We start from the raw sequence: 26,054 nt of genomic DNA, 5'->3' as shown, positions 1-26,054 counted from the left end.
GAGTATTATCACTGCCACAAAACTCTCTTTCTGTGCTGAATCAGCGCTTCCAGAACAGACTTGTGTTTGCTATGCAAAGCCATCTGGCAAAGGTCCTGGTCAGAGGTGATGCTTCTTCAATGAATGCAAAGGGAATTGATGCAGGGAGGAAATAAAAGAGAGTACAGAAAAAATAAATATGACAAGGCTGGGAAGAAAGAAGAAAGTGCCACCTGAATCACAAAATGGAAGGTTAGGAACAGATCCCTTATCCTGGTCTGAACACCAAACCTCCCCCAAGGTGAATTCCTTAATTCTTTTAATTTCATTTTCCTCATTGGTGTACAACTTGCCTAATAGGAAACCTATAAACAACTTACTGTTCTTCAAAGTACTTTGAAGCTAAAAAATGCTTATTAATAAAGATGAAACCGAGATATACTAAAGGGGGACAGAAAAGAGCACAGACACAAGAGGACACACACCAGAGGAAAGAGAAACTTAGAAGAGTAATTAGAATAATGTGGAAAAGATTCTCAGATGATTGGAGCTATAGGGCAGCAATAAGAGTAAAGTCAAATAGAACAGGTTCAGAAAAATGAAACAGCAAAATCGTTCCAGCCAGAACTGGATACAAGAAATGCCCAGATGGTGGGTTGCAGGCAACCTTCTTGTGACCTTCTTTTAGGGTTCATTATTCATGATAACAGGTTACTTTCCTAATCCTAATTCATTTTTATGAAGAGCAGATTAACAAGAAGGGATCACTATCAAGCTGAATCTTCCAGATAACAATCTCCTAGCTCTAAATCATCACTGAAAGAGGAGAAGTGGAACCATAATTTCCTTTTAATGCTGTTGATAGGGAATATGCATAAAAATAGCACAGAAAGGTGCTACAATGCTGTATTTTCCTAACAATTGTGCAGTTTTATCCTAACATAAAACCAGTCAAATAAAAAAGTAATCTTTATTTATTATACCCTACAGTATTAGCCACATACCGAATTATGCAAGATAAGAGGAAAATTGGTTGTCTATCTAGCAAGTTAAATCAGATTAAAATACTGCATGAATTTTAAGCAGAACTGTTCCTACACACACTTATTTCAGGAGAATTTAATTCACTTAGAGGGAATCAAGCTAACAGAATGAGGCTTACTGAATTCTCAGTAATGGGGTCCCCAAACTAAGCAATGCTCTGTCTTACATGCACTTTTCAAGTTCACTTAGTCCCTAGAAGTCACCTGAACATTTAACACACAACACTCATCTGCTATGGCTCCTTATATGATGTTAACTCAGTTCCTGCCAAATTCCATGTAGGTACAGCAAGTATTCAAGTATCCCCATCTAAACATGTGCACATACGTAGGCATACATACAAACACACACACACACCATTTCCCATATTTTACTGGGAAAGATATGGGCCAATCTAAAATCCAAGCTCCTAAAGTCTTACAGAATTGAAATTTAAACCATAAGCAAAAAAGGAAAACGTAGCAAATATTTACCTTACAGCATCAGAGGAAGTTAAAAAGTGAGAGATGTTAAAAGGAATAGCACTGCCCATGCTGCACAAAGGAAAACCTGAAATCTGTGAAAACCAACAAAAATATACTGGCCATTGTTCAAACCTACACACCTGCTGGCAACAGACATTGCATCTCGTATCTCTCTCAGTCCAACATCAAGATCTCCTGCATCATGTTTGCACAAATCTCATTAGCTGCCCCTCGGGATTGCCTGCCTTTTAAAATCGATTAACTTATTTTTGCATGGAGTAGTGCTGGTTCTAGAGAATTTAGAGGAATTGGGATGCGATCCGTGTACGGTGCACAACTTAAGTCTCATTCATCAGTGCAAGTTTTCTTTCCTGAAAGTAGAAGCACAACCTACCAAGACTGTAACACAGTGCTCCATTTGATTCACTGCTTAAACAAGCTTGAGAAAGAGGAAGTGGCAACATCTGCTGTTTCTAGGTGATGCTGTAAGATCACCGCTCGGTGTCCCCAAGTATGCAGATAACTCTTCTCCCTCTGACACAGGGAAAAGAGTGAACCCAGCAGTGAGGAGCCTTCCAACTTCACATGTCTACAAGACAAACTCAGAAAATCTTGTTTGCTCCTTCAGATTTATTAGATATTTCTCAAAAGATCTGTGTGCAAATGCTGCCTGCCCTGTGATGTTTTATGCTCTGCTGGTCATCACTGCACTGCCTGTAACACACAACTCCAGTCTATTAGCAGGCTAGGGAAGAAAAGTTGTTTGAATCAGATAAATCGACGGATGCATGACAAGCTCCTAAATTTTCAAGTGTGGCATAAGAACTAACTTTAAAGTATTACATCCATGAGTAATTTTGCCCCCTAATCAAATGAAACTTAAAACCAAGATACAATGAAAACCACAATAAATAACATCACAAAAAAGTAATTCTGAGCTTGAATACAGCTGTACTCTGAAAATATCAATGCATTATGTGTGAATCCTATGAGTGACATGGGAGTTTGTCAGTGCAAGTAACAATGAATTGCTATCACAGTCACCACCCTGACAATGTGCCTGGTGCTTCCCCTCAGTGCTTACTTTCAGTTCCATCATCTCCCTCCACCTCCTACATGCATGCTCCTAACCCATTAGCTAAGCAACATGTACACATACTCCCTTCCTGGCAATGACAAGTGTGCTGCTACACATGCCACACACGACGCCAGGATCTGCTTTGTTAGAAGCAGTGTTGTGCCTCCCTACCACAAACTCTTCAGCATAACTTGCCATAGACGATCCCTGAAATGTGTGCTGTGTTGTCATGCTCCCAAGGTCAATGCTCATAACTGAATGCTGAGGGGTCTTCTTTTATCTGAAGCACACCATGGAAACACATTACAGATAAATATTATTCCCTGAACAGAAGTCACTGTGGTACTTTATCCAAACACCCAGCTACCCAGGCAGTGGAGAAGTAATTCAAATCCCACCTATTTTTTTTCCTTCTAACATATGAAGATGGGACTTTGTCCTACTTTTGCAATCTCTTTCTTTTAAGATTGATTTATGGTAGCAATTTTCTTCCATCTGCACATCCATGAAACATTGGGAACCTGCAGCAGAGCATAAGCTTATTCTAAAAATAAGAAGGCTTCACAAAAAAAATGAAGCCATATAAGAACACCCATGGTGAGCTATGAGTACATTACACAAAGCACAATAGGGACCCTCTGTGCAACACAGCAGCCCTAAAGTATTCTAGGCACATTTTTATCCTTAGCAAGCAGATAAAAGATGACTCTTAGTTTTCAAATCTCTACAGGATGAAAAGAAATTCACCTTGGATTATGGTAAATACCATACATTAAAAGAGATAGACAACAGATTTCTCTATGGGAGTCATTTTTCTCATGAGCTTATTCTGATTTTCCTGTTAAATTAATGATTCATGACTGCTTTAGATGTTTGCACTCTTAACTTACTGGATCAGTAACACGGAATGTGTAACTTCCTTTTGGGAAAGCAGCAGAGATCACCCACCAGCATCTACAAGGAGGCTTTAAGGATCTGATATTTTGTTTTGGTTTTTGTGGGCACATCCTATGGGTAAAGCATAAATAAATATCCAGATAATTTTTTAAACAACACAGGAAATATTTAGGTACTGATAATAAAGTGAACATGAAAGGGCTAATCTAAAAGCTATTAATACCACTTAATTTTAGCAGAACTGGACTGCAAACTCCATGTATGAAGTTTGTCTGCAAATGGGGGAAAAAGTTACTTAGAATGTAAATGAATTCCCTGCCATGCTAAATGAAAGTGACCCAAACCTACTACTTCTACAGCTGTCAAGATAGTTTTAAACGCCGTTGATGAGAGTTCATGATGCAGGTCCAGCCTCTGTGATGCCACAACTATAGATGCCAAGGCTGGAGAGAGAGTACAGACACATTTTATACCAGGACTGAGTTTTTAAGGGTATTATGAAAATCTCATGTAGGGCTGATGCAGACAGAAGGAAGCTTTTTGCAATAGCTCTGGTTTATAGCTAAGCAAAGGACTTCCCACTGAAGCTGTCAAGTCTGCTTCTTTCACAAGTACTAAATTAACAGGGATTAAATGTTTTTATTTTTAATACAAGAAAGATGTTCTTGGACTTTCCCATTACAGGGCTCTGACGCAGCCCTTCAGGGCATCTGTTAGCATGGCATGCACAGGCCAATTGTTTAAACAACTCCAGGAATAACCCCTATTAAAAAGTTCCCTAATCTCAGAAAGTTCATCAGCATCATTTTAAGTTCACAATTAGACACGGTTTAGTGAGGTTATCTTCCATAAAGGAATGCAAAGCCTGGAAGAAGGTAGGTTGGGTTTAGTGTATTGTGTATGGTTACTAGCTAATAAAGAGTACAAAACTCACCTATTTGCAGAGAAGCTGCAGTACAAAGAGTTCAAGAATATCAATGACCTTGGAAAAATTGTGTTGGCCAGTCTACTTTAACACTAAGAAATAACTGACTTTACCCATTGCCATCTCCATGAAGAGCTCTCACTGAACTTCTGAGGGAAAGCAAACGGCTGCAAATACCACAGTTGTGACCCCACTGACCCTAGACCTAAACAGGCATCTTGGTTAAATCCACAGGGGCAAAGGAAGAGCAAGCACAGTCTGCCTTGCTGAGCTTGCCTACGGAATGACCTGTTCAGTGTTCAGTCCAGACCAGTCTCTGCTAATATTTCCTCAGAGTTAAAAAAAAAAGGCTGTGAATTGCTGCAACAACTCTGGCAGTTCTTCCTCTGCAGCTAGAACAGCAAAGTTCCATTAACCTTTCCTACCTACCTAGAACACAGTCTTTGATTCCTCACGCAAAAAGCTAAGCTTATAGTTATCATAAAACTCCACAACGAGGGGGGCACCTAGAGATGGCACCTGCCATTGTCTTGTGGGAAGAGTAAATCACACAATTAAACTGCAGGTACTAGACACTGATATTCACCTGGCTCAAAATTTATTTTCTTTGTAATTTATTGCCAACTTACACTTTACAGTAAAGGCATAACTTCAATTCATTGAACAGGAGAAATGATCAGAATCAGTACTCTGAATTCAACTAACTTGTACCCCACCATCCCAAGAGGGCCCGATCCATGCCCCTCTGTACTTACTCTAATGCTCTGTGTAGACTCAGATGGTATTTCGGTTACTACTAAAAAAACTTACTCCTTTACCAACAATTTACTTATTCAGCTGTGCTGTTACATCATCACACTTAGCCTTTCCTAGTCAATTTGGTCAGAAGAAGGACCAGCTGCAAGAAGTGGGCATTCCCATTACTCTTGGCTGCCACACCACAGAAAACCAGCTCACGTGTGTTAACATCTCAGATGATCCCATTTGCCAGTCCGTAGGATCATGGTCTTTGGATCCCTCGAGCTTCCTTCCTTCCCATTTCTTTTTATCCACTCCAAAATACTCCTCCAAATTTTCCCTCTCTATTATCTAGGAAAGCCAACCCTTTTGATCTGCCCTGCAAACCTTCTGAGTGTGCTCATCCCTTCCCAGTCTCACAGCCTCCAGGGAACAACAAAACGTCCAGGGAAAACACTTCAGTACTGCCCTGAGAAGAGAAAAAAGTGCAGATAGGACCTGAAAAGCCTTGGTGCAGCAACAGGCTCCTTAGCAGCTTTGTGTAGGAACTGCTAACAAAACATGGAATCAGAGAGCATTTCCTTCCTATTCAGACAAGTAAGTGATCCCAGCTGCTTCTCTTTACAACAGCAGTGAATGCATTTCCATTTCTGACGGTCTTTGGGGCTGCCAGCCACACTCTTGCTCCCTGGAGAAGTAGGTGACACTACTTTGTTGCACAGAGAAATGGGAGCATTGACCTTAGACTGGCTGCTTGGATATGAACCTTAACTGCTCACTTTGCCTTCAGTTTATAAACCATATTTTTTGCCTCCTGCACTGACCTAAATACTGCGATGTTTGGTTTACAAACATGTCAAGGGAAAACTGGTTTTGCCCTTGCTCTACATTTCCCTTTCTCTTCTCAGTTTAGCATCTTTAATGTAATTCCTTTGCCCATATTACAGAAACTACGTTTTCACATAAAATATTTTAGTCATTTGCTGGAATTCATAGGCTGTGAGTGGGCTTCATATCCCACTGTAAACAGTCAGCACTGAATCAATTTATTGATATTAAATAAACAATTTGCAATTAAAAAGAAACCATATTTTAAATGCTGCTGCTTTGATTTATGTTTGCAAGGCTGTTTTCTTTTAAAGCAGAAATTCAGGCTGACAAGGAAAACTCCTGTTGCTACAGTTTACAATTTATAACACAAAGAAAAACTCACCTCATCTGACATTCATTTTCATTCCACTGCCTTTTGTTCCATCAGACTACGCCCTCTGCACACCTGCTCTCCATCTCCATTTGTCTGATTAATTATCCTCACTTCACAGGCTCTGACAGGGTCCTTCTCCAGCTTCATCCCCATTTTTTGCCTCATGTGGCTTATATCTCCATCCTAGACATACTGGCTCCTCTCAAAATGAAATGACACAGAAAGTACCAATAAACAGTTTTAAATACAGTAACAGTAAATAGTGGAACATCTTGGCTGTGTACCAATTTCTGGAGAATTTATAAATTAAGCAGATTTCAGAGCAGGAGGTGGCTGAGGGGTTTAGGTTTCCATGTGTTATGTACTCCCATGGAGAAAAAGCCATATTCAGAGAGGTCATAAAGACCTTATTTCCCTTAAATAACACAGAAATTACTATCAATTCAGAATCCAATACAAGTGCTGAGCAGTATTCTCTGTATGTGAAAGTATCACATAGGAGCATGTCAGTTTATTTTTTTCCAGCATCAGATTTGCTGGTAGTATAATTAATTCTTCCCAGGATTTCCACAATTATCATTCCTCTCTTATCCTGCTTTCAGTTTGTTGAACCTTGCAGAAAATTCCTGCTGTTATGCTAAAACGTACCTGTGCTTTGTCACTCATGTAGTTTTCTATATGGAAACCTTGTAGACTTTTATTAGTAAACGATTCAAAAGCAGATACATGAGCTTCATAAAGATGGGTCTGAGTGTTCCTTGAGAGGCTGCAGTAGAGGATGAAGATGGTCCAATGCTCAAAGTGCATCTTTGATACCTAGTTTTGTGTTCAGTTTCCTTCTCTGCCCAAAGTTCACATAACCTTTCCCAGTCTTTCAGTTCCAGATTCTGAGGCAAACAAGTCCTTGAGTGTCTTTGAAATCAGCGTAGTCGCACTAATGCACCTTCATCACTTCATAACACCGGGAGGGGTTTGAGCATGATTATGGCACGTGCATTTTAGGAACTGTTTGGCAGCATACAACATGTCAGAGAGGCACAGAAAGCAGAAAAACATTTAAAAGTCCTTTTGCACAGAACCATTTATGAGGAATTCATTCTTTTCATTCACAGCAACTCTCTTCATTCACACATCTCTAAACCAACTGCACTTATCAGATGCCTGTTTGATTCTTTTGCCCTGGGGGGGGATTTGGCTACCTGTAAGAAGCCATTCTTTCTATGTAACAAAGAGAATCAAATCACATATGTCAGGATGGTGAGATGTGGGTGTCCTGACAGGAATATTTGGCCTCACTTGTCCTACCTTATTTTTGATTCTGTAAATTCCCCTCTGAGCACGTTATCATTGCCTGTGAGTCACTTCATTAATCTGGAGAGAAGGCTAGAAAACAAGTGAATAAACACCCTGCTTCACAACCTTCTGTCTGCACTGCTAATGAATGAACAGCGAAAAAACAGAATTAACCTAAGTGGGGAGATTCAAAGGGACATTAGCTCCCCTTTGTCAATAGCTGCTGCACGGGTCTGCCACTGCTTAGACTACCTGATCATAGGGTGATCTCTGTCCACTCCCAATGACAGTGTGAATCACAGAACCACAGAATAGTTTGGGTTGGAGGGGACCTCCCTCCAGGAAAACAGTGGAAAGGGACATACATGCAAGTCAGAAATAAGAGTACAGGAGTCTTTTGCATGGTCACACCTCTCCTATGAAACAGTGATGTAAAAAAGGCGTATTGAACATGGAACAGCTGTGTTACCAGGCACACGACCCTGTCTCCAGCAGCACAAGGTCAGATCTCTCGTACTCGCTGTGCTGGAACTCAGCACATGCTCGAGCTCTGCAGCTCACTCTGCACATGGATGGGGCTCTTCATTTGTCACGAATACGGCAGGCAATGGCCTGAAATGTCCTGTTCCCTTCTTTAGAGCTGTCAGAGTGATCCTATCTCTAGCGACATGAATAAAGATAGAAGTTGAAGGACTAAATGAGAAACAAATTACCGTAGCCTCAGTTCTGCCCTCCAATGCAGGAGTCACAGGAATTCAAGGTCTGGCCTCTGCTATCACCAAGGCCTGGGTTTTACTCTCCTCTGCAGTCCTACAGCTGTAGAGACAGATACAGATGAACTGATGCTCAGTGCAACCCACTCTTCATCCCAGCTCCTTTCAGATTCACCTCCTTTTTCTCACCTCCCTTGAAAGCATATACAGAATTAAACTTTAGGATTATTATTTCAAACACTACAAGGTGTATAATAAATCCCTTTCAACTTCCAAAGATAGGAATATCACACAGTTCCTTCATAAAACAAGTATTTAATGCCCACAGACATCATTGTAAACAACATCCAGATTACTATGAATTATTTTCAAAGCAAGGCACGATGCTAAGTCTGCTTGTACACTTTATACAGCTTTCCTCTTTGTTCCTACACATGCTGAGATTTTGGAATTTAGACTAAGGTTTGTATTTCTGCACTTCGGTGCATAGTTGAACACACTCTGCTCTGATCTGCTTTCAAAGAGAATCTATTAATTTCAATATCATGGAAGACTGATGTTCAGCCCCTGAGCTAAACATACAGTCCAACAGGACATGAAATTCAATATTTGGCCATTCCCATACGATTTCTTTTCCTGGTCACCCTGTATAATGGGACAGCACCTTGTACACGTCTTGCACATGTGAGTGGTGTATTTCTACTTTTGTGACAACTGGTCACAGATGAAGTTCTGCCCCTGCAAATCATCACACAGATGATAAAATATGTTCAAACATTTGTTGCAGAAATTGCCACCTCCCTCCCTGTGTCCTATATAAGAAGATGATGTAGATGATGTTGTCCATGCTGCCAGGGCTGGATAGAAAGACAGGACATCACTGGTCCATGACATAGCCACAGTGCACTCACTTGTGTCACCGGGACTTCTCAGGGCTTACAAAGACAGGCAGACAGCCTCCAAACCTGGTCTGGGCACTGACAACAAAACATGCTGACATCTGTGGGCCTGGCAGCATTTCAGATCGAGAGTTAATATTTTGCCATGCTCCTTGACAGCTTGTGACATACCAATGAACACAAAGCTAGTGTTCAGCAAATAGAACAGCCTTGCACTAACGCTACAGCTATTTTGGCAGAACACAGTTTTCTTCTTACAATCTAACTGCGTCAGGAGAAACAGAAAATTCCCTTAAGTATGACTTATAAGTGGTCAGTCAAGTGCTAACCACCGGTGCATCACAGTCTGCTTTATCCCTCACCTGCCACACAGTTCAGCAGACCGTAAGTGGGGAGGTCTGCCGGTAACCCTTGCTAGACGCTATATGAAAGTCCAGCCCTCAGAGCAGCCTGCTCACCGTTTGTATTACAGCACAGCTCTCATTCTGTGCTAACACCTTCTCTCCTCCAACATATGCCAGACCTCTTCCCAAATGCTTCACTCCTCTTCCCTGAACTAAGCAATGTCCAGTGGCGGATGGGAAAGATGTGACAGAGACACAAAACCACACATGTACTGGCAGTGAGAACCCTGCTTTAATGAGTCTGGGGGAAGAAAAAAGTGAACCTGGCAATGAAAGTTCAAGCTGAATTTCTTGATGCTTTGCACCAGAGGATGTACTTCTACATATGTAAATATAGATTTGATTTGTACTTCTGAATTGAAAGCATTAGGCCCACAATACCTCAAGTACTTTCATGTGCACTTAATTGTAGAATACCTAACTTCAAAGATGTAAGCGCACAAAATCAGTCCTGCCATGATGGTCAAACAGAGCAGCACGTCTCCTAAACTCAGTAATTTTGGTGGATTGGTAATTCTGATTAATAGAAATTTGAATGAAATTTCTCCTTTCTTGCACACAGTGGTTAATCCTAATTAAGCAAGCTGAAGGTTTTCAGTTGTCCAGATAGTATTCTTTCCTGTTAGGGTGCTGAGGCACTGGAATGGGTTGCCCAGGGAGGTTGTGAATGCTCCATCCCTGGCAGTGTTCAAGACCAGGCTGGACGAAGCCTTGGGTGAGATGGTTTAGTGTGAGGTGTCCCTGGCCATGGCAGGGGGGTTGGAACTGGATGATCTTAAGGTCCTTTCCAACCCTAACTATTCTATGATTCTATGATTCTATTAATTAGATTCTTCCACATCATTACTTAAACATATGCAATGCTACATGGCACACAAATATAAACTTTCTTTTTACCAATTACAAGCTTTCTTCTCAAGTTTTCACTGGAAATGGTTTTCCAAAGTTGGGAATAAAATCAGCTCCAAAGGGAAATACACAGTCTCAGGAATCCTACACAGAAAAGTTTCAGGCTTAAAAGAAATGCTTTAAAATCAGTTTGCTCACACAAAACACCACCACCATTTAGGTTTTATGGACAAATAAAGTAACTCTATATATTAGACTGAAGTTATAGGAAGAAGGATTGTGTAGATCTGCTAGGAAAGCAAACAATATTAAGTAATCCGTTATTATTACTGAGTTTCTGTTAGCCAAGCTGACTTCAGATGATGGAAGCTTCAAGTGATAGCACCAGACGCCTTAGGACACAGAGTCATAGCACTTTTTGAGCTTACTAGAGAGTTGTTCCAGGATCCTCAAGGAACAGCTTAAAATGTCACTTTGTGCAGGAACAAGAAATTAATCGAGAAAACATCTGATAACTCTACTGAGTGCCAGCCAAGGTTTGAGCTGGATGCAGAGACTCTATTACGAAACAAGAAGGCAGACCTAGCTGAGTCACTTTATATCAGGAAATTCAATTCCTTCCTACTCCTTGGCTTTAAAATATCCTATAGCAAAAAAGAAGCTTCTATAGGATTTTTTTATGTTTAAGAAACCGAGATACTGCAGTCAAGTCTCTCTAAAGGAAGCACCCGTGACTTCCAAGCAGCGCAAAATACATCAAACTAGCAAAATCGAGAAGAAGATCAAAGGATTTAAAAGGAAAATAACTAGACCACCTTGTCTAACTCTTTGTAGTTAAATGAAGTATTCCACATAAAGACTTAAAAGCCAGAAGGAGGAAATAAAAGTATTTCTGCTCTAAGTGGCTACTTCTCAGTGAGATCATGTACAACCAACACCAAGAGGTTTTGGATTAAGTTTTATAATCCAGGGCACTTGCATGGTGCTTTATAGAGCTGATTAAAAGAAAAAAAAAAAAAGCTTAAATCCCATAGGAAATAGGATTTTAAAGTAACAGAATTCCCCAAGAAATTTAAGCATGTTTATTCTGTATAAAGCTGGAAAAAAGCAAAGTTTAAAACATTGTGTGCAGGAGCTGAAAGGGCTGATGACTTGACTTATACCCCTGCATTCACCACAGCACCTTGGGGATGAGAAATGATGATGGAAGAAGTGCATCAACCTCTGGGAGGTCTCAGTGAGGCAAGCAGAGCAGATCTGCTCATCACAGCAGCAAACAGGGGGCTTCAATGACCCTGAAGGAAGATCAGCAGCCTTTTGGGTTACCTCTAAAGGAGGCATCTGTAAATACTGGAGAATACACCCCCAGCCCATTCTTAAACAGGCAGAAAAAGTATTAAGTTCTAGTTGGGTTCATTTCTTTGTGGAGGTCTTCTATCACCCTCAGAGGGAATATTCTTCCTACCATTACTGATCGCTTGGTACTTTCCTCCTTATCATTTTATATACAATGGAGTTTCTAGTTTCCTGCCAGGTAATGGATTTCCTTAAAAATCTTCCAATACTTTACACCACAAGAAGTTCAGAAATAAAAGACGTGGTACAACTGTAATGGAGCCAGAAAAGAAAACACATAATGGAACGACAGCCTCAAGACAACTAATTAGACTTCTACTCAAGACAAAAGTCAACCACAAGAGTGAGAAAGTGCAAGAGAGAAATGCAAAATGCCTGAAAGCAAAAAAGAAAGCTAACCTCACCTTGACAAGGTTTCTGCAAGCAGAAAGGGAGCTCACACAGGCAACTTCGGAAAAGCAGAACTTAATCTGCAGCACATATTTGTTCTTAGTTGCTCAAAAAAAAAGGGCCATTTATGTGGGATACTAACACCATTTATTCAGAAGTCTCATTTCTAAATATCAAACTGATGTTTGAGAGGGCTGAGGCACTGGAACGGGTTGCCCAAAGAAGTGGTAAATGCCCCATCCCTGGCAGTGCTCAAGGCCAGGTTGGACACAGCCTTGGGTGACACGGTCTAGTGTGAGGCATCCCTGCCCCATGGCAGGGAGTTGGAACTAAATGATCTTAAGGTCCTTTCCAACCCAAACCTTTCTGTGTTTCTGTGAACTGAGCCTTGCTTTAGACTACCACAGGAAGAAAAAAAAAAGGGGAGTCTGTATTGTAGATTTCTCTTTAGGGAAACATAAGTATCTTGGATTTCAGGAACGGCTCTGCTTGGAGCAGCAGCTAATATCCTAACCCCAATTTCCTTGAGCATTACTCAAGCAGTAGCATTTTTATTTTAAACCCCCTTAGTCCTCCTCCCCCACCAGTATTTCTCTTCTAACACATTTCATTCTAATTTTAGGCTTTTGAGAAGTTTCTTTTCCAGATCAACCCACTCTTTTTCACATTTAAATAATTTTCAGTTTTTTAAAGAGCTCAGCTTTAGCAGGTGTTTCAGTAGCTAAGCAATAAGAAATCTCTTGAGAACATCTTCCATGTTTCCCAAATGGATTACCCTGTTTTGGGAGAACAGTATTAAGCAAAATAACCATGCCAGTGAATTTCAAAACTGAAATAAACCTGCTAAGATGCAAAAGACAAAAAGACACACTCCCTAAAAGAAGCACTTGCCATGCTCCCTGTTAACAAATAAGGAAGGTGCAAGAAGCAGCAGTGGCTACAGTCGCAATACCAGTAATTAACTTGAATGCAGTAAAATTCAACAGAATAAATTTAGAAGCTTAACATGGAACAAAACGATGCAACTCCTCCTTTTCTGAATTATTCAGCTTCACTGCAGCCCCAAGACCATGAATGCTAAATGGCTTGCAACCATGAACCAAGTTAAGTACATTTCAGTGGCTAACAGTGGAAAAACCCCACATGCTGTCAAAGCAGCAGCGACTTTACTGGTAACTTGGACCCACAGCCCCACACTGCTAAAATGTGTTTATTATGAACAGATCTGGAAGCTGAAGTGAAACAAGGTCAAGATACCTGTACACTGTTTTCAAGTACCACCCACCTCTGTCTCTTCATGTCACCTCCAGCTACTTGAGAGCTGCATTTTTTCACTTGTGGCTCCTAGAAGGTAAATGCTGCAGTACATTTCAGCAGTTTCTTCTTCTTACAGTGTCAAGTAGTATGAGAAAGCCCACTGACAATAATGCCTCTGTGCCCTCATGCAGCCAGAGCAGACTTAGATCTTAAATGTTCATCTGCAGTCACAAGGTTATCTTCCACATCTCCCTAGACTGCAGGAACATCCTCCTCCTCCAGTGGAAAAAAGGCCTAATAAAAACTTGAATCTAGCTTGCTATGTCTCTACAGAGGTAGCACTTGCAGTAAAAATGTAAGTTAGAGTAGAATACAGCAGCAGACATATCTTATTCTTCAACATGGCATATCATCCCCCATTTCTGCTCTCTTTGCCTCTTTAATTCTTCTAACCACAGAGACTGAAAAAACTAATCCTATTTTAAAGCAGTACTTAATGCTCAAAACACATTTTCTTACCCGGTGCAAAGACTTCAAGGGAACATTTCTTCAGCAAATGTTATGACCTGGGGTTGCTCTAACCTCAATTTTCCAGATGCATTTAAGTGCGTTCCTGAACTAACCTGGCTTGTTAGCTTGCAAGAATTTTTAACAATATCCTTTTCCTTTGAGGTTTCAAGCCTGTGTTCTCTGTCTTCTGAGTGTGCTTCCTTGTCTTCCTTCTGTTTAGGCTCTCTAGAAGAGAACCAACTATTCTCAGCTTCATTCTCAGCTGTGCCAGCTCCACTGCTGAAAACAGCCAGGTGTGTTTGGGAAATACTGGAACCTAGGAAAAAGAGAATTCTGATAGCTCCACAAAAAACCTCTCCAAAACATGTAAATCCATTCCCTTCTTGCCTTCACTCTCTTTTCCCTGTGGCTGAGAGTGTGAAAAGGCACTGGTCAATTTGCTGGCGTACATCCTCAAGTACAAGTTTTACCCCATTAAGTATAGCAGAGCTGGCTCCCATGGATGGCCTTATCCTTAGGCTAAGCATGGAAATATATCAAAGCAGCTGGATTCAGATTAACACCTCTTCCCTACCTTCAGCACAGGTTTAAAACAGTGCAGGTGCTTATGATCATGGTCAAGGAATTAAAAGCTTCAGATTTCTCCTCATCTCTATATCTTCCTGTTTTCAAAAGTGCCTTTGTCTAAACATGGACCAAATAAAGTCTGAATTGAAAAAGAGGACGGGAAATTAGATCAAACTGAGCATGTGGCATTCTCATTATCCCTCATGTCAGACAAGTCAGAAGCAGTTACATAATTGGGCCTCCAGACTCTAGGCAGTGAAGTGTTAAGAGGGAAAAGCAATCCCAGGACTGCACGCTGGGTTTTGACAAATAGAAAACCACAGAAGTAGGCCAAGAGCTTGCCACCAATGTTGGTTTTTAATTGTACCACCTCAAAAAAAGGTTCATGTTATGGCACACGTGGTCTAAGAGGTAAGAAACTGTGTAGTGCAAGAAATGGAAAAGTGAGGGAGAGAATCTGATCTGTGCTTGCGTACACACTTGAGTGTGAGTCAGAGAAAGTGCACTTGTGAGTAAGAATGCATGTCTATGAGGAGTACAGTGCCGAGAAACACAAGGGGAAGCAGTGGTCCAGAAGCAATTGCTATGAAAAGGAATGGGGGTGGGGAATTGTGCACAGCCCTTTTTTAGCTTCTGCTGCAAAAAAAATAAATAGACCTTTTAATCTGTGTTCTCCTCGGCTCCTTCTCTATTGACCATTCATTTCTTCTTTCTCTTCCCAGCTCTTTACCTCCTCTATATGGCTGATGAATATGCAAATGTACAATCAGCTCTGTAATAGCTTATCCTTTCTAAAAACAGGCTATAAATTTGGATCCTAAGGAGCAGGTTCTAAAAAGACCATTATATTATACGGCTGGGGGAAGAGGCAAGACCCAAATACCACCACTAGCACATCAGAGTTCAGTGTGAATGCGGCTAGAAGGCGGGCCCTTCATCTAGCAGAGCTAGCAGCCAGAAGGGAAAGCTCTGCTGCACAACTACACATGAACCTCCTCCTCCAGGCTCCTGCAGGGCAAAGCGCAAGTGCTAGCCCTAGGCAGGGCTCCCTGCAGGCTTTGGCAAGAGCACGAATGTGACACAGAGCCCGAGATCCTGCGGGTTTGGGATGTGATCGATGCCAGCTATAGGAGCTGTGGGAGCTTTTGGGAGAGCCCCGGTGCCCAGCGCAGCAGCCAGGGCCCTGCAGCAGCAGAGGGGCACACAGGCAGCGGAGGCTGCGCTGTGCCCACACACACACACACACGCACACACGGGTGTCTGCAGGGGGGTACAGACATGCCCAGAGACATAAACGCTGCTGGGGGAACACACGCACCCCCAGGAAGGGGTGGCAGCAAACACAGCCCCCAGACCAGGGCCCTGGCACATTCTCAGAGCTCCAGTTGGCTCAGACACAGTTAACACAAAGCTCTGACCCCCTGACACCACTGTGCCACAGGAGGCAGCTGTGTCACAAGCTGGATGGCAGGTTGAGGGTGCATACACTGCAGCTCAGCTGCTTCCCAGCTTCCCAAGGAGCTGCCTCCTTCCTTCAGTAAAATCAGCACACTTTGGTACAATACTTGCATACACTTCCATGTCTGCCATTTTGAGGCCCTTCTCAGGTTTTCGCCGGGCTTTACAGTATTCCTCGATGTTGTCACTGCAGGGTAGAAGGCAAGAACTATTAGTCCAAATTTAATGAGATGGTATTGTTCTACTATACAGGGTCTGAAGCTGAAGGTGCTGTCCCCAATTTCATCACTTCATCAATCCAGCTTGTGAACTGCAGTGCTGGAGCCCCACAGGAAGGAATCAGGCCCAGATGAGCTTTATAGTTCCCCATGGAAAACTGCTCAGGAACAGATAAGTCTTCAAGGTCCAGAGTAAACCGACAAGATGCCAACCGGAAACTGAGTGCTCCTGCTCAAACTTTGGGCAAGAGAGTAGCAAAAACATGGGCTGCAACAGTTTCAGCACCCAAGGCAGCCAGGACATCCTGCATTACCCACAGGTTGCCCTATGAACTAGGACAGGGGGGAGCATGTATCCCAGGTGGGGCACAGAGATGGGAAGGTGGGAGTCATGTACTCAGCACCCTCAAAAATTGGGGTAAAGGGGCAGAAACTTGGATCTGGCTCTAATGCCAACTGCTGCACCCTGAACATGTCATGGCTCTTTGTGTTATAATTTATAGGTAGTGAATAATAGTTGCATAATTCAGAGGGGTCACATACCAGGACATGCTATAATCACAGAAATACCCATATTCACAAAATAATTCTAAAACACATTTTTTGCAGGGGCTGATTTTCAAACCAAATCCTTGTAATCTTAAAAACCACTCCAGATTGGGTAGCCTTTGAACATGGACATCATTGAACACGTTCCTTCTCTCCTTTCCCATCACCTTCAACACAGATGTACCTTACAAAGCAATACAAATTCTGCAGCATCTCAACAAATCAGGGATAACAGGAGGAAGGAATGTTATAACATGATTTATTAAAATCAGTTTATAAAACCCTAGGGCCAGTTCACAGAGAAGAATGGAAGTCTCATCCAACATTCTGCAGGTGGGAAGGGGGCTCCCCAGAAAAGGTCCAAAGCCTTGAGCTGATCTTTGTTGGGAGTGACCAAATCTGGCAGTCAGACGTGGGAATTAGGATCCTCTCTGGTGCCTTGTTTTCCTTTTTAACCTTCAACATTCTTCTGAGCCCATTACCACTACAGTACCCTGTGTGCCTACCACACTGTCATTTTTGCCTGCACCACTGGAAGCACAGGATTCTCACCCCAGACTCTGATAATACTTTCACAAATATTTGTTTCACCTCAACTTCAAAAAAAACCCCACAACTGAAACCAAAAAAACCCAAACAACCAAAATACAATGAGAGGAACTATTCTGACCACAAAGTAAAACAAATCAGCAAACCAAAGCTACAATCCCATAAAATAAAGACAAAAGATGGGGGGCAAAAATAGGTGGTTATACCCAAAGGTGATCTCTCTTAGGTGGCAAAAATCTTTGGATGCAGAAACACTGACAAAGCACTGCAAATAAAGTAGCATCCTCCCCTCCCTGACCCCAGGAATAAAACCAACCCCAGCACCCCAAAACTTGTTACGATCATCAGATGTCAGGCACAGGACCTGGAGGTAATTACCAGAAGGGATGCTGGCAGACACCAGGGTCCATTCACAGGACATGCATTTACCACTTCTTCCTGAATTTCAGAAGTCTCTCTTCTAGAGCAGTCTCTTGCATACAATTGCATGTCCAGTTGCACACCCTAGAGGTTATGGATCCAAGAGGAACAGCAATATTCTCTGCAGGATACTTTCAACTAATTCAATCCTTATTAAACTCTTCACATAAAGTACTATTTAAATTAAAAACATTACAAGAGAGGGATGTGACTGGCACAGACATGACACAATGGTTACAATTTAGAAAACTTACATGTTATCAAATGAGAATCCAAGACAAACTGAAATCTTCACATGAGCGCAGAGGAAGACTTTTATAAAAATGGAAATGTATGGATGCTTTTTTTCCTGTAACAGGAATAACTGATTACTGTTTAGAGGTGATATTCTGTAACTATAGGAGGTAAGTTTGGAAATAACTGACTATTACCAACTCTAACATGAAATGCTGTCCAGATGCATCCATAATAGAGCTGCACCCATGCTACTTGTATAAAGAGCAGTGACATTCTCCTTTCTCACTACTCATGTTTGAACTACTAAACTCTCCTAGCAGAACACTCAGCATTTTTCTATTCCCAAGTTTAAAACAGTAGCAGAAGTTACTCTTGTAGACGGCTGTTAAGGCCTCAGTGCATTTGTATTCTGAGACTTCCACCTGATCTTTCCTCTCATCCAACAGTATCAAAGCCAGAACAAAAACCCGTAACATTTCTGGTATTACTGTCCCTTCCCCAGCAATATGCAGCAGAATCATGTCATATATGTTAGACTTGAAAAGCAAAGCCCCGATTCAAGTTAGAAAAATGTAATCATTCCCACTGCTCCCTCTTGGCAAGATAGCTTCTTCATGATCTCATTGCCCAGATTTGTGGTACGGACCGAGTTGATCAGACTGATTTTCAGTTGTTCCTTTTAAGTTCTACCCTCCACCCACAGGTCCTTGGCTTCTCACTGGTTATTGCACCCCGGGGCTGCAGAAGAGGTGCCTGCCTGCTTCTGTTTCTTACGGCGTTTGTTCAGGAGGCGGTTGTTGGATGTTTTCAAGTCTTTGATTTTCACCTGATCATAGTCCACTCTCATGGTAGCCAAAGCACTGGTCATCTCCTCCTGAAACCAAGGAAGCAATGTATTGAAACCCCTGAGGCAGTGAGCATGCAGCCACTTTCCCCCCACTACTGCACTACTGCCAGGAGATGAAAGCACAAAAAGGAACCCTCTGTTACACGACGGCCAGAAATAGCTGAGCCCTTCCTGCTGCGGTGGACTGTGACTAAAGGCTTCGTTCTACTCATGGACTCATTCAGGAGGAGCTATTCACACAGTGTTTCATACATGAGCACGCAGGACCACACTCCACTGGCCTAAATTCCACCATGTCTCTATGCACAGCATTTCCTACTGCCTGGCTCTGGGCCTCCATCAGCCTCTGAGCTGGAACTGCCTGTACCAGACTCTGAACGCTGCCTGCCTTGCTCTCTCACCAAACTAGGGTAGCAGGAGCCGGAATAAAGAGCCCACATAAAGTTGCTTAAGATTATGTGCTTCAAATTCACATGCTTCCTTAGTTTGAATTAATGTTTAATTGCAGGCAAATTTAAAACTTTCAGATTAGGTTGTGAACAAGATGTTAATGAACATCTAGGCATTTAGTTCAGGAGAGGGAAAATGATTAAATATTATGGGAATGTCGGTGGCCCAATGGAATACCTCTGGGACCTAGACAAAGCACAAGAATGGAAATGAAGAAGGCTGAGCGAAAAGATCTGTTTGATCTCTTTGATTTAGGCAGCGAAAGTTACCTAGGTCTCTGAAATTTTCCTATTACACAGCTCGACACCTGAGCCTGTTGAGCTATGTAAGGGTACATCCGTGCCATCAGTAATTTGATTTAAATCCATTGAAATACATCATTAATTTAAATAAAATCAGTAAAATACACCTCAGGAATGTTGCAATTATCAACATGCCAAGCACTGTAAGTGGAGAAAATTCAGAACTAATTGTAAAAGCATGCCAACCTGATAAAGGCCAGCAGGAAAGAGTTAAGGCTTGCAAACAACTTTTATCTGCTCTATAGTTTCACTTTGCAGGAAGCATTCAGCTGTCATCACTACAAACTGTAGGTGAGGCACCTAGTTAGATTAAGGGAAAGACAGATACATTGTTTTTCTCCCCTCTGATGTCACAACAAGGCTAAGGCTATTTAATGCTGGTTTACAATATAGGAACAGAGCAGAAAACCAGAACGTAGCTCAACCATCCCACCCTGTCCCCCTGCATTACCATCATATTCTTCACTATAACAAGCTTCAGACTCCCTCAATACTGTCCCTTCTCTGTAATCACATACAGGGGCTCAACAGGTAGCAACAGTAATACCTGTGACATTTGGCACAGCTGCAAGGATGTCAGATGAAGCTCAAATAGCATTCTGGTTTTTAACAGTTACATAGACTACTGTTCTAACCAAGACTGTTTATGCTTCCCTTGTTAAACACGGTTGTATTCAAACTAGCCATGATCTCCAAGGATCAAGGAGAAGCCAGCCTATTTAATCTCCTACCAGATTTGACTTCAAGAAATCTGAACTACAGATTGACTCACTTTAACTTCATCCCAGTGGTCTTTATCCTCTTGCAGAACCCGTGCAGTATGAAGAGGGGTTGGTGGCACTGCCATTGATCTCTGAGAAAAGGGAAAACACAAAACAAGTGTTGTGCAAAATCACATTTGGGAAGTAACTGCTTGTTCTCCTATGCGCATGGAGGACATAAACCTCTACCTAATGTCCTTCAGTAGCCCTCATTATTCATGCTTTTAAGCACTCTATAAGCAAAGTCATGTGTGAGGTAGAAAAGGACTGTAGTCACCACCTAACAGTATCTTTAAAGGGGAAGCAGTGCCAAGTTTCTTTGACTCTGCTCCCCTCCAATTCAGCCAAGTGCTGGATAAATTTTTATGTTCATTTTAGATTTTATCTGGCATTTCACTGTTCATTAGCCAATGTTTTAAAGTGGTTAACTGACCTTTATCTTCTAGGATTTGTGTTAGGACCTATTTTCTTGTACATATACATTAACTAAGATTGCCAGTTCATCAGATCATAAATGTGCCCAAAAGGGGAAATTATACCATTATTCAGAGTAAGGCACAGTTCAGAAGACAACGAATCACCTGAGATGCTCTTCCACATAAAACCAAGATCTATGCTCAACTGCCATGGAAGATCAGTAGATACTTTAAATTCGAATATGGTACAATTTCTAAAACACAAAGGACAGTTCCCTAGCTAAATTCAACAAGAATCATGGCATTTTCTTACCAGTCTTGTAATTTCATTTGGATATTCTATCTTCCTTATGCTTTCTACCCAAACTTGCTGTCTGCTGGCATCCTACACTAGACACAGCTACATATCAACAAAGTCTAAGGAGATTCCTGTACACATCACTGTAAAATAAGCATTACACTGGAAGCAGTACTTAGACCCCACCAAGCTAACACCAGCACTGCAGTAGTTACAGAAGAAATCATGAATCCTGCATGCTCTGGAAAGGCTCCTAGCTGTCCAGGTATAGTTCTATCAAGTCCAGCTGGGACAAGAGAAATAGAAAACCAGCTGACAGGCTTTAGTAGTGTCCCTGAGGAGGTGTTGCAGGTGCCCTCCTATCTGCTGTGAGCTGCTGCTTGATAAAACAATCTTACTTACAAGATAACAGCCAATTTTTGCATAGTCCACAATAATACTTCTGTATCCATTTAATGACAAAATGACAAAATAATGACAAAATGACAAAAATAATAAAAAAGAGGAAAGACAAACATCCTCCTTCCCTGCTTGTGCAAGACATCACCCCCGACATGTTCCCACTTTAGGATTTAGGAAAAAGAAGAACAGAGGCATTCACTATGTCGGTCTTTCCCCTTCCCTCCCTCTGCCTCAGGGGAACAATAGGTTCAGCAATAAAAAATGCCAACCTGCAGCTCCTAGAGCATTCTTCCAGGAACAGTATTCTAGCCCGGCTCTTTGGTGCAGCAGAATCTATAGACCTTGTCTCTAATCTCCTCCTCATTAATTGGTTATATGCATATTTCAAGTAACATGTGTCACTGTAGGTGGTAGCTTCCTTAGCTATTAGGCACTCATTCTGTGAAATTCATCGCCTGCTGACTTCTGAAACACCTCCTTCTTGGGTCTTCAAACACTTAAAGCTGGAGGTATTTATTCTGAACAGTGATTACAATTTTATTTGGTTAGAAAAGACAGAAACATTGTCTAGGTTCTGTTCTAGTTCTAGGGAGTTTTTGTAACTTCAATTTCTCAGCTTTTCCAATTCTAAATCTCCTTCACTGGGATCTTATACAGCTACATTTCTGTATCATTCTAAGGGCTTTCAGATCTTCCAAGAGACACTATAGAAATGCTGCCTCTCTCTGCACCTACCTCTGAGGGTCAGCAAAGACAGAGAAAGCACTATGGGAGAAACAGCAGTACACGTGCTCCTGCTCCTGACTGATGATTTTTTGGGCAGTGAGAACAAGACCGGTGTCCTTTCAGGCACAAATGTGAGAAGAACAAGCTATTATTTTGAGTGACACCTGCAGAGCAGAGATGATATCCTGAAACTCAGAGATGATATCCTGGTAATTCCTGGGACTCCTGTCTCTTGCTTGAAATAATTAATATTGTATTATTAGAGTTGTTTGTTTGGGGGGGGTTAAACCCCAAAATATTTTTTAAGGAAAAGTAAATACAGCCATGTCAGGGAATGAAACCTGAGCTGGGACCGTTAATAGCTCTGTGTACCACCCTACCTGGCAATCTGTCCCAGGGCACTAAGCCGAGACCTCACTCCTCCCTCCAGCATTTCCAAACTCTGCCAAGGATGAGAATCCCCACTAAGCAGAGGACTGTGTTCACACTAACACAGCTATGCACAATGGTGCCTGAGACCACTAATAATATCTCTCTTCAAATCCTGCACTGATGAAGTAAGTACATAGAGTTTGTATTTTTGAAGAGAGTAACACATGCATACGCTGCAGAGTCAAACAGTGACTGCCTGCTCACAGGAGATAGAGATACATTCGACTTTTGCTTCCAAGAATGCTCTTGTGGGTGTCTCTCTGTATGTCCTCTAGTAACACCAAGAAGAATTGTGGGTCTTTGGTTAGATGACCCTCTGTGGAGGGCACAGTAAGTTAATTGAGTTATTAGCAGTAATCATCAGCCTCCTCTTACATGTAGCTCCACAAAGCACAGTAAGTTCCGCAAGCAAGAATTCATCTCAGGAAAAGAGATCTGAAACTCACATTAATCCAAGGGTGATTCATAAATTGAGAAACTGTCATCCTCTCCGTCGGGTCAGTCTTCAGTAAATGGCGAATCAGTTGTTTGGCTGAAAAAAAAAGACCAGCAAGGCATGTTGTAGCCTACTGCTGTGTTCCCAAATAACCTTGCGAATGCAAAGACCTGCTAAATGAAGAAAGATAATGTTGCAGAACTCAAAACACCTACCTATGGCTATTAGCATGTTAAGAAGCCATGTACAGTGTCGTAGGCTACTATGCTTAAAGAGTCAGAGTAAGAAAACATTCAAAACAAGAGGTACAAAGGAAAGACAAAGGACTGGGGATTCCAGCTATGCCATCTACATCACCAAATCAACTGTCTGGAGAGCAAGAACTTGAGAAAAAGAGAAACACAGGAACAGAAAGCTGCTACGCTGCCTGTCTGAAAGATGCTAACAAGCTTGGCATTATGGGCTGAATGAATGCATAAGCTGATGTTTTGAGAAATGACACACAACATAAACTAGCACAAGCTGTGGAAAAGAAAAGGACAACATACTTTTGACAACCCAGAGGCCACTAAAAGGACAACAAAGAAGAAATGGATTGCACAAACAAGCTTTGCAGCAGCTTTCTGTGAAAATGGTATCTGCCAAAGCAGGAGTACTAAGTAGCAGATACGAGATGATGAGAGTCTAGACAAGAGCTTCATTAATGCAGGTGGACATACTGGAAACACTGCATCCAAGGAACATTATTTAGACTTACACATAACTTCCTTGGGATAACCTAAAAAACCTTCTGAATAAGAGTTCTCTTTCAGAAACATCAAATGCAGCATGACTAAATGCTTGTAAGGAGCTGCCAGAGGTACAAGTTTGTCAAGTGAGGCCGCAAAAGAGTTTTGCAGTAGAGATTACCTAGAATCTAGAATGTACAAGGAAAGAAAAAGGGGGCACCACAGAAAGAACCCATTAAAATTATTACAGAAGCTAGAGAGGAATTCAGAGGAAGTCTCCACAGCTGATGCAATGACAAGAAAAACACAGAAGAGGGAAAAGAAGCAGTCTGCTGAAAGTGCCTGATCATCCTAACAGAATACACATAAACTAGCTGATTTAATATGTTCAAAGGTAGCGGGCACCTATCTTCACTCAGCACACAGAAACCCTCCAAATTTTCCAAGTGCATGTTCTCTCACTGAGGTCCCCTAGAATTTTACTAACTGCTGTAATAAGAACAAGAGCCAAGCCAGCCAAAATATTAAGTCAGAAACCTCCAAATAAAACATCTTCCTTATTAATGCTCAGTAGCCTGTGCTGTACATGCAGCCATGAGATCCGATGAGGGGTTAAAATGCCACAGGTCAGTAATCTGTTATTGCTAAACAGCGGACAATAACAGGATGCAAGCAACACCAATGTAAAGGGCTTGTTAGAAAGACATGCTCAGAGGTTGCTGACCTTCCTCTCTAATAGGAAAGGCAGGTGAGACTTCCAGCTTATCAGACTGTCAGAATAAGAGGGTATCAAAAACATCCACTTGCAGGACATTGGATTGAGCCCATCCAAGTCACAGCTGAACAGCAGCAGATTTTGGTCAACAATTTATACAAAATAAATTGTTGACCTTCATTTAAGTGGTGCTGGCAGGTTCCCACGTCACAAAAAGCTAGCAGGAAAACTTGCCATCCTTGCGGGCTGCATCACCAAGGAGAGCAAAGACTGAATAATTTCTTAATACAGTTTGCCTTTCTTCCAGCTCAGCTTGCATTGCAGCTGTCCTGACAGTCTCCTTTCTCAGGATTAAAGACTTCTGTTTCCAGAGGGTTTAATCTCAGCATTCACTAGCATTAGCTGCAACCTGGAAGTTTTCAGTAGTCATTTACTTTCTGTAGCACTGTTTGCTGCCAGTATCTAAGTTCCAATCATTCTCTGTATCATCTTACAAAAAATAATGTAAGTTCTAAACCAAAAGGAAACATAACCTAAGACAGGCTTTTAGAAGCACACCACCACACACATGCTCATCATTACCTTCCTCTGATACCTCAGCCCACTCTGGATTGGGAAATCCATATTGCCCCATCCGAATTCTTCTCTTCATCCCTGGAGAAATGGCTTGACCAGTGTTTGAGTAGAATGGAGGGAACCCACACAGGCTGAAAGAGTGGACAAGAGAACTCTTAGAACTCGGAAAGTCCTTTCAGCTCTTAAAAAGTCCCATACAAGCTCATATTCTTCTGCAGGTTGCATGCTCCTAGTGACTCATTACTGGTAAGTGTGGATTTGACAAGATGCGTCCTTGTGTTCATCAAGCCTCTTTCCAAATACTTACAGAATATATGTGATGACACCCAAGGACCACATGTCACATGACTTGTCATACTTCTCAGGACCAAGGACTTCTGGGGCTGAAGAAGATTAAAACCAGAAATGAACAGAGCACCAGATGTCACCTTTCATCTTCATCACCTTATAAATAGCAACACACTTGAACAACAAGCATCAGATGCATTAAAAAAAATGTAACTCACTGCAGGAACTGGGTAGTATTTTCTATTGACAAGTTCCTAGACACATCTGATACAGCTTTAAACCAGGAGGGATGGAGTTGGCAAAATGCCCTACTCTTCACCTTTGTGTCTCTCTGCTCAAGAGAGTACTAAGATTACAGAAAAGCAGAAGGAGCTATAGCTAAATGTGTACAGGGAGACACTGCACTGAGAGAGGCAGGAGCATATGCTCCAAAAATCAGAAAAGACCTATTTGAGCTGTGATAAACTTTTGAATGATACCTAGCTGGAGTGTGCTTAGCTCCAGCAACTACAGAGCACTCTATTTTACTTTGGCCTCCAGAGTATTATATTTTTCACTAAGTAACGAAAGAATAGAGATACCCATTTAGAGAGGATGCTGCTTCTTTCCCTTGAGGCAGGTGAACTGGCAGGGAGCTTGATTTTGTGAGGAAAATGATTCTCTAGACATATGAGCAATC

General features: G+C 41.7%; 1 protein-coding gene across 5 annotated transcripts in view; it reads right to left on the bottom strand.

The window, feature by feature from the left end:
• Positions 1-17,034: 17,034 nt before the first annotated feature.
• The window catches only part of MAPKAPK3 (MAPK activated protein kinase 3), a 123,288-nt gene continuing 114,268 nt past the window's right edge, over positions 17,035-26,054 (bottom strand). For all 5 annotated transcript variants that reach the window (XM_061357323.1, XM_061357325.1, XM_061357324.1 and 2 more), the window contains 5 exons: positions 25,395-25,470; positions 25,094-25,218; positions 23,079-23,164; positions 20,370-20,450; positions 17,035-18,872 (listed from right to left, as the gene is read on the bottom strand). In XM_061357323.1, coding sequence (XP_061213307.1) covers positions 18,714-18,872; positions 20,370-20,450; positions 23,079-23,164; positions 25,094-25,218; positions 25,395-25,470 — 527 coding nt within the window. In that variant the 3' untranslated portion in view covers positions 17,035-18,713. The remainder of the gene's footprint in view (positions 18,873-20,369; positions 20,451-23,078; positions 23,165-25,093; positions 25,219-25,394; positions 25,471-26,054) is intronic.

The sequence above is a fragment of the Neopsephotus bourkii genome, unplaced genomic scaffold, assembly GCF_033783945.1.
Source record: "Neopsephotus bourkii isolate Nb327-2 ecotype Australia unplaced genomic scaffold, CSIRO-AGI_Nbou_v1 NB_887, whole genome shotgun sequence".
Lineage (NCBI taxonomy): Eukaryota > Metazoa > Chordata > Aves > Psittaciformes > Psittacidae > Neopsephotus > Neopsephotus bourkii.
The sequence above is the reverse complement of the archived record's forward strand: the minus strand, read 5'-3'. Positions and strand labels throughout refer to the sequence as shown.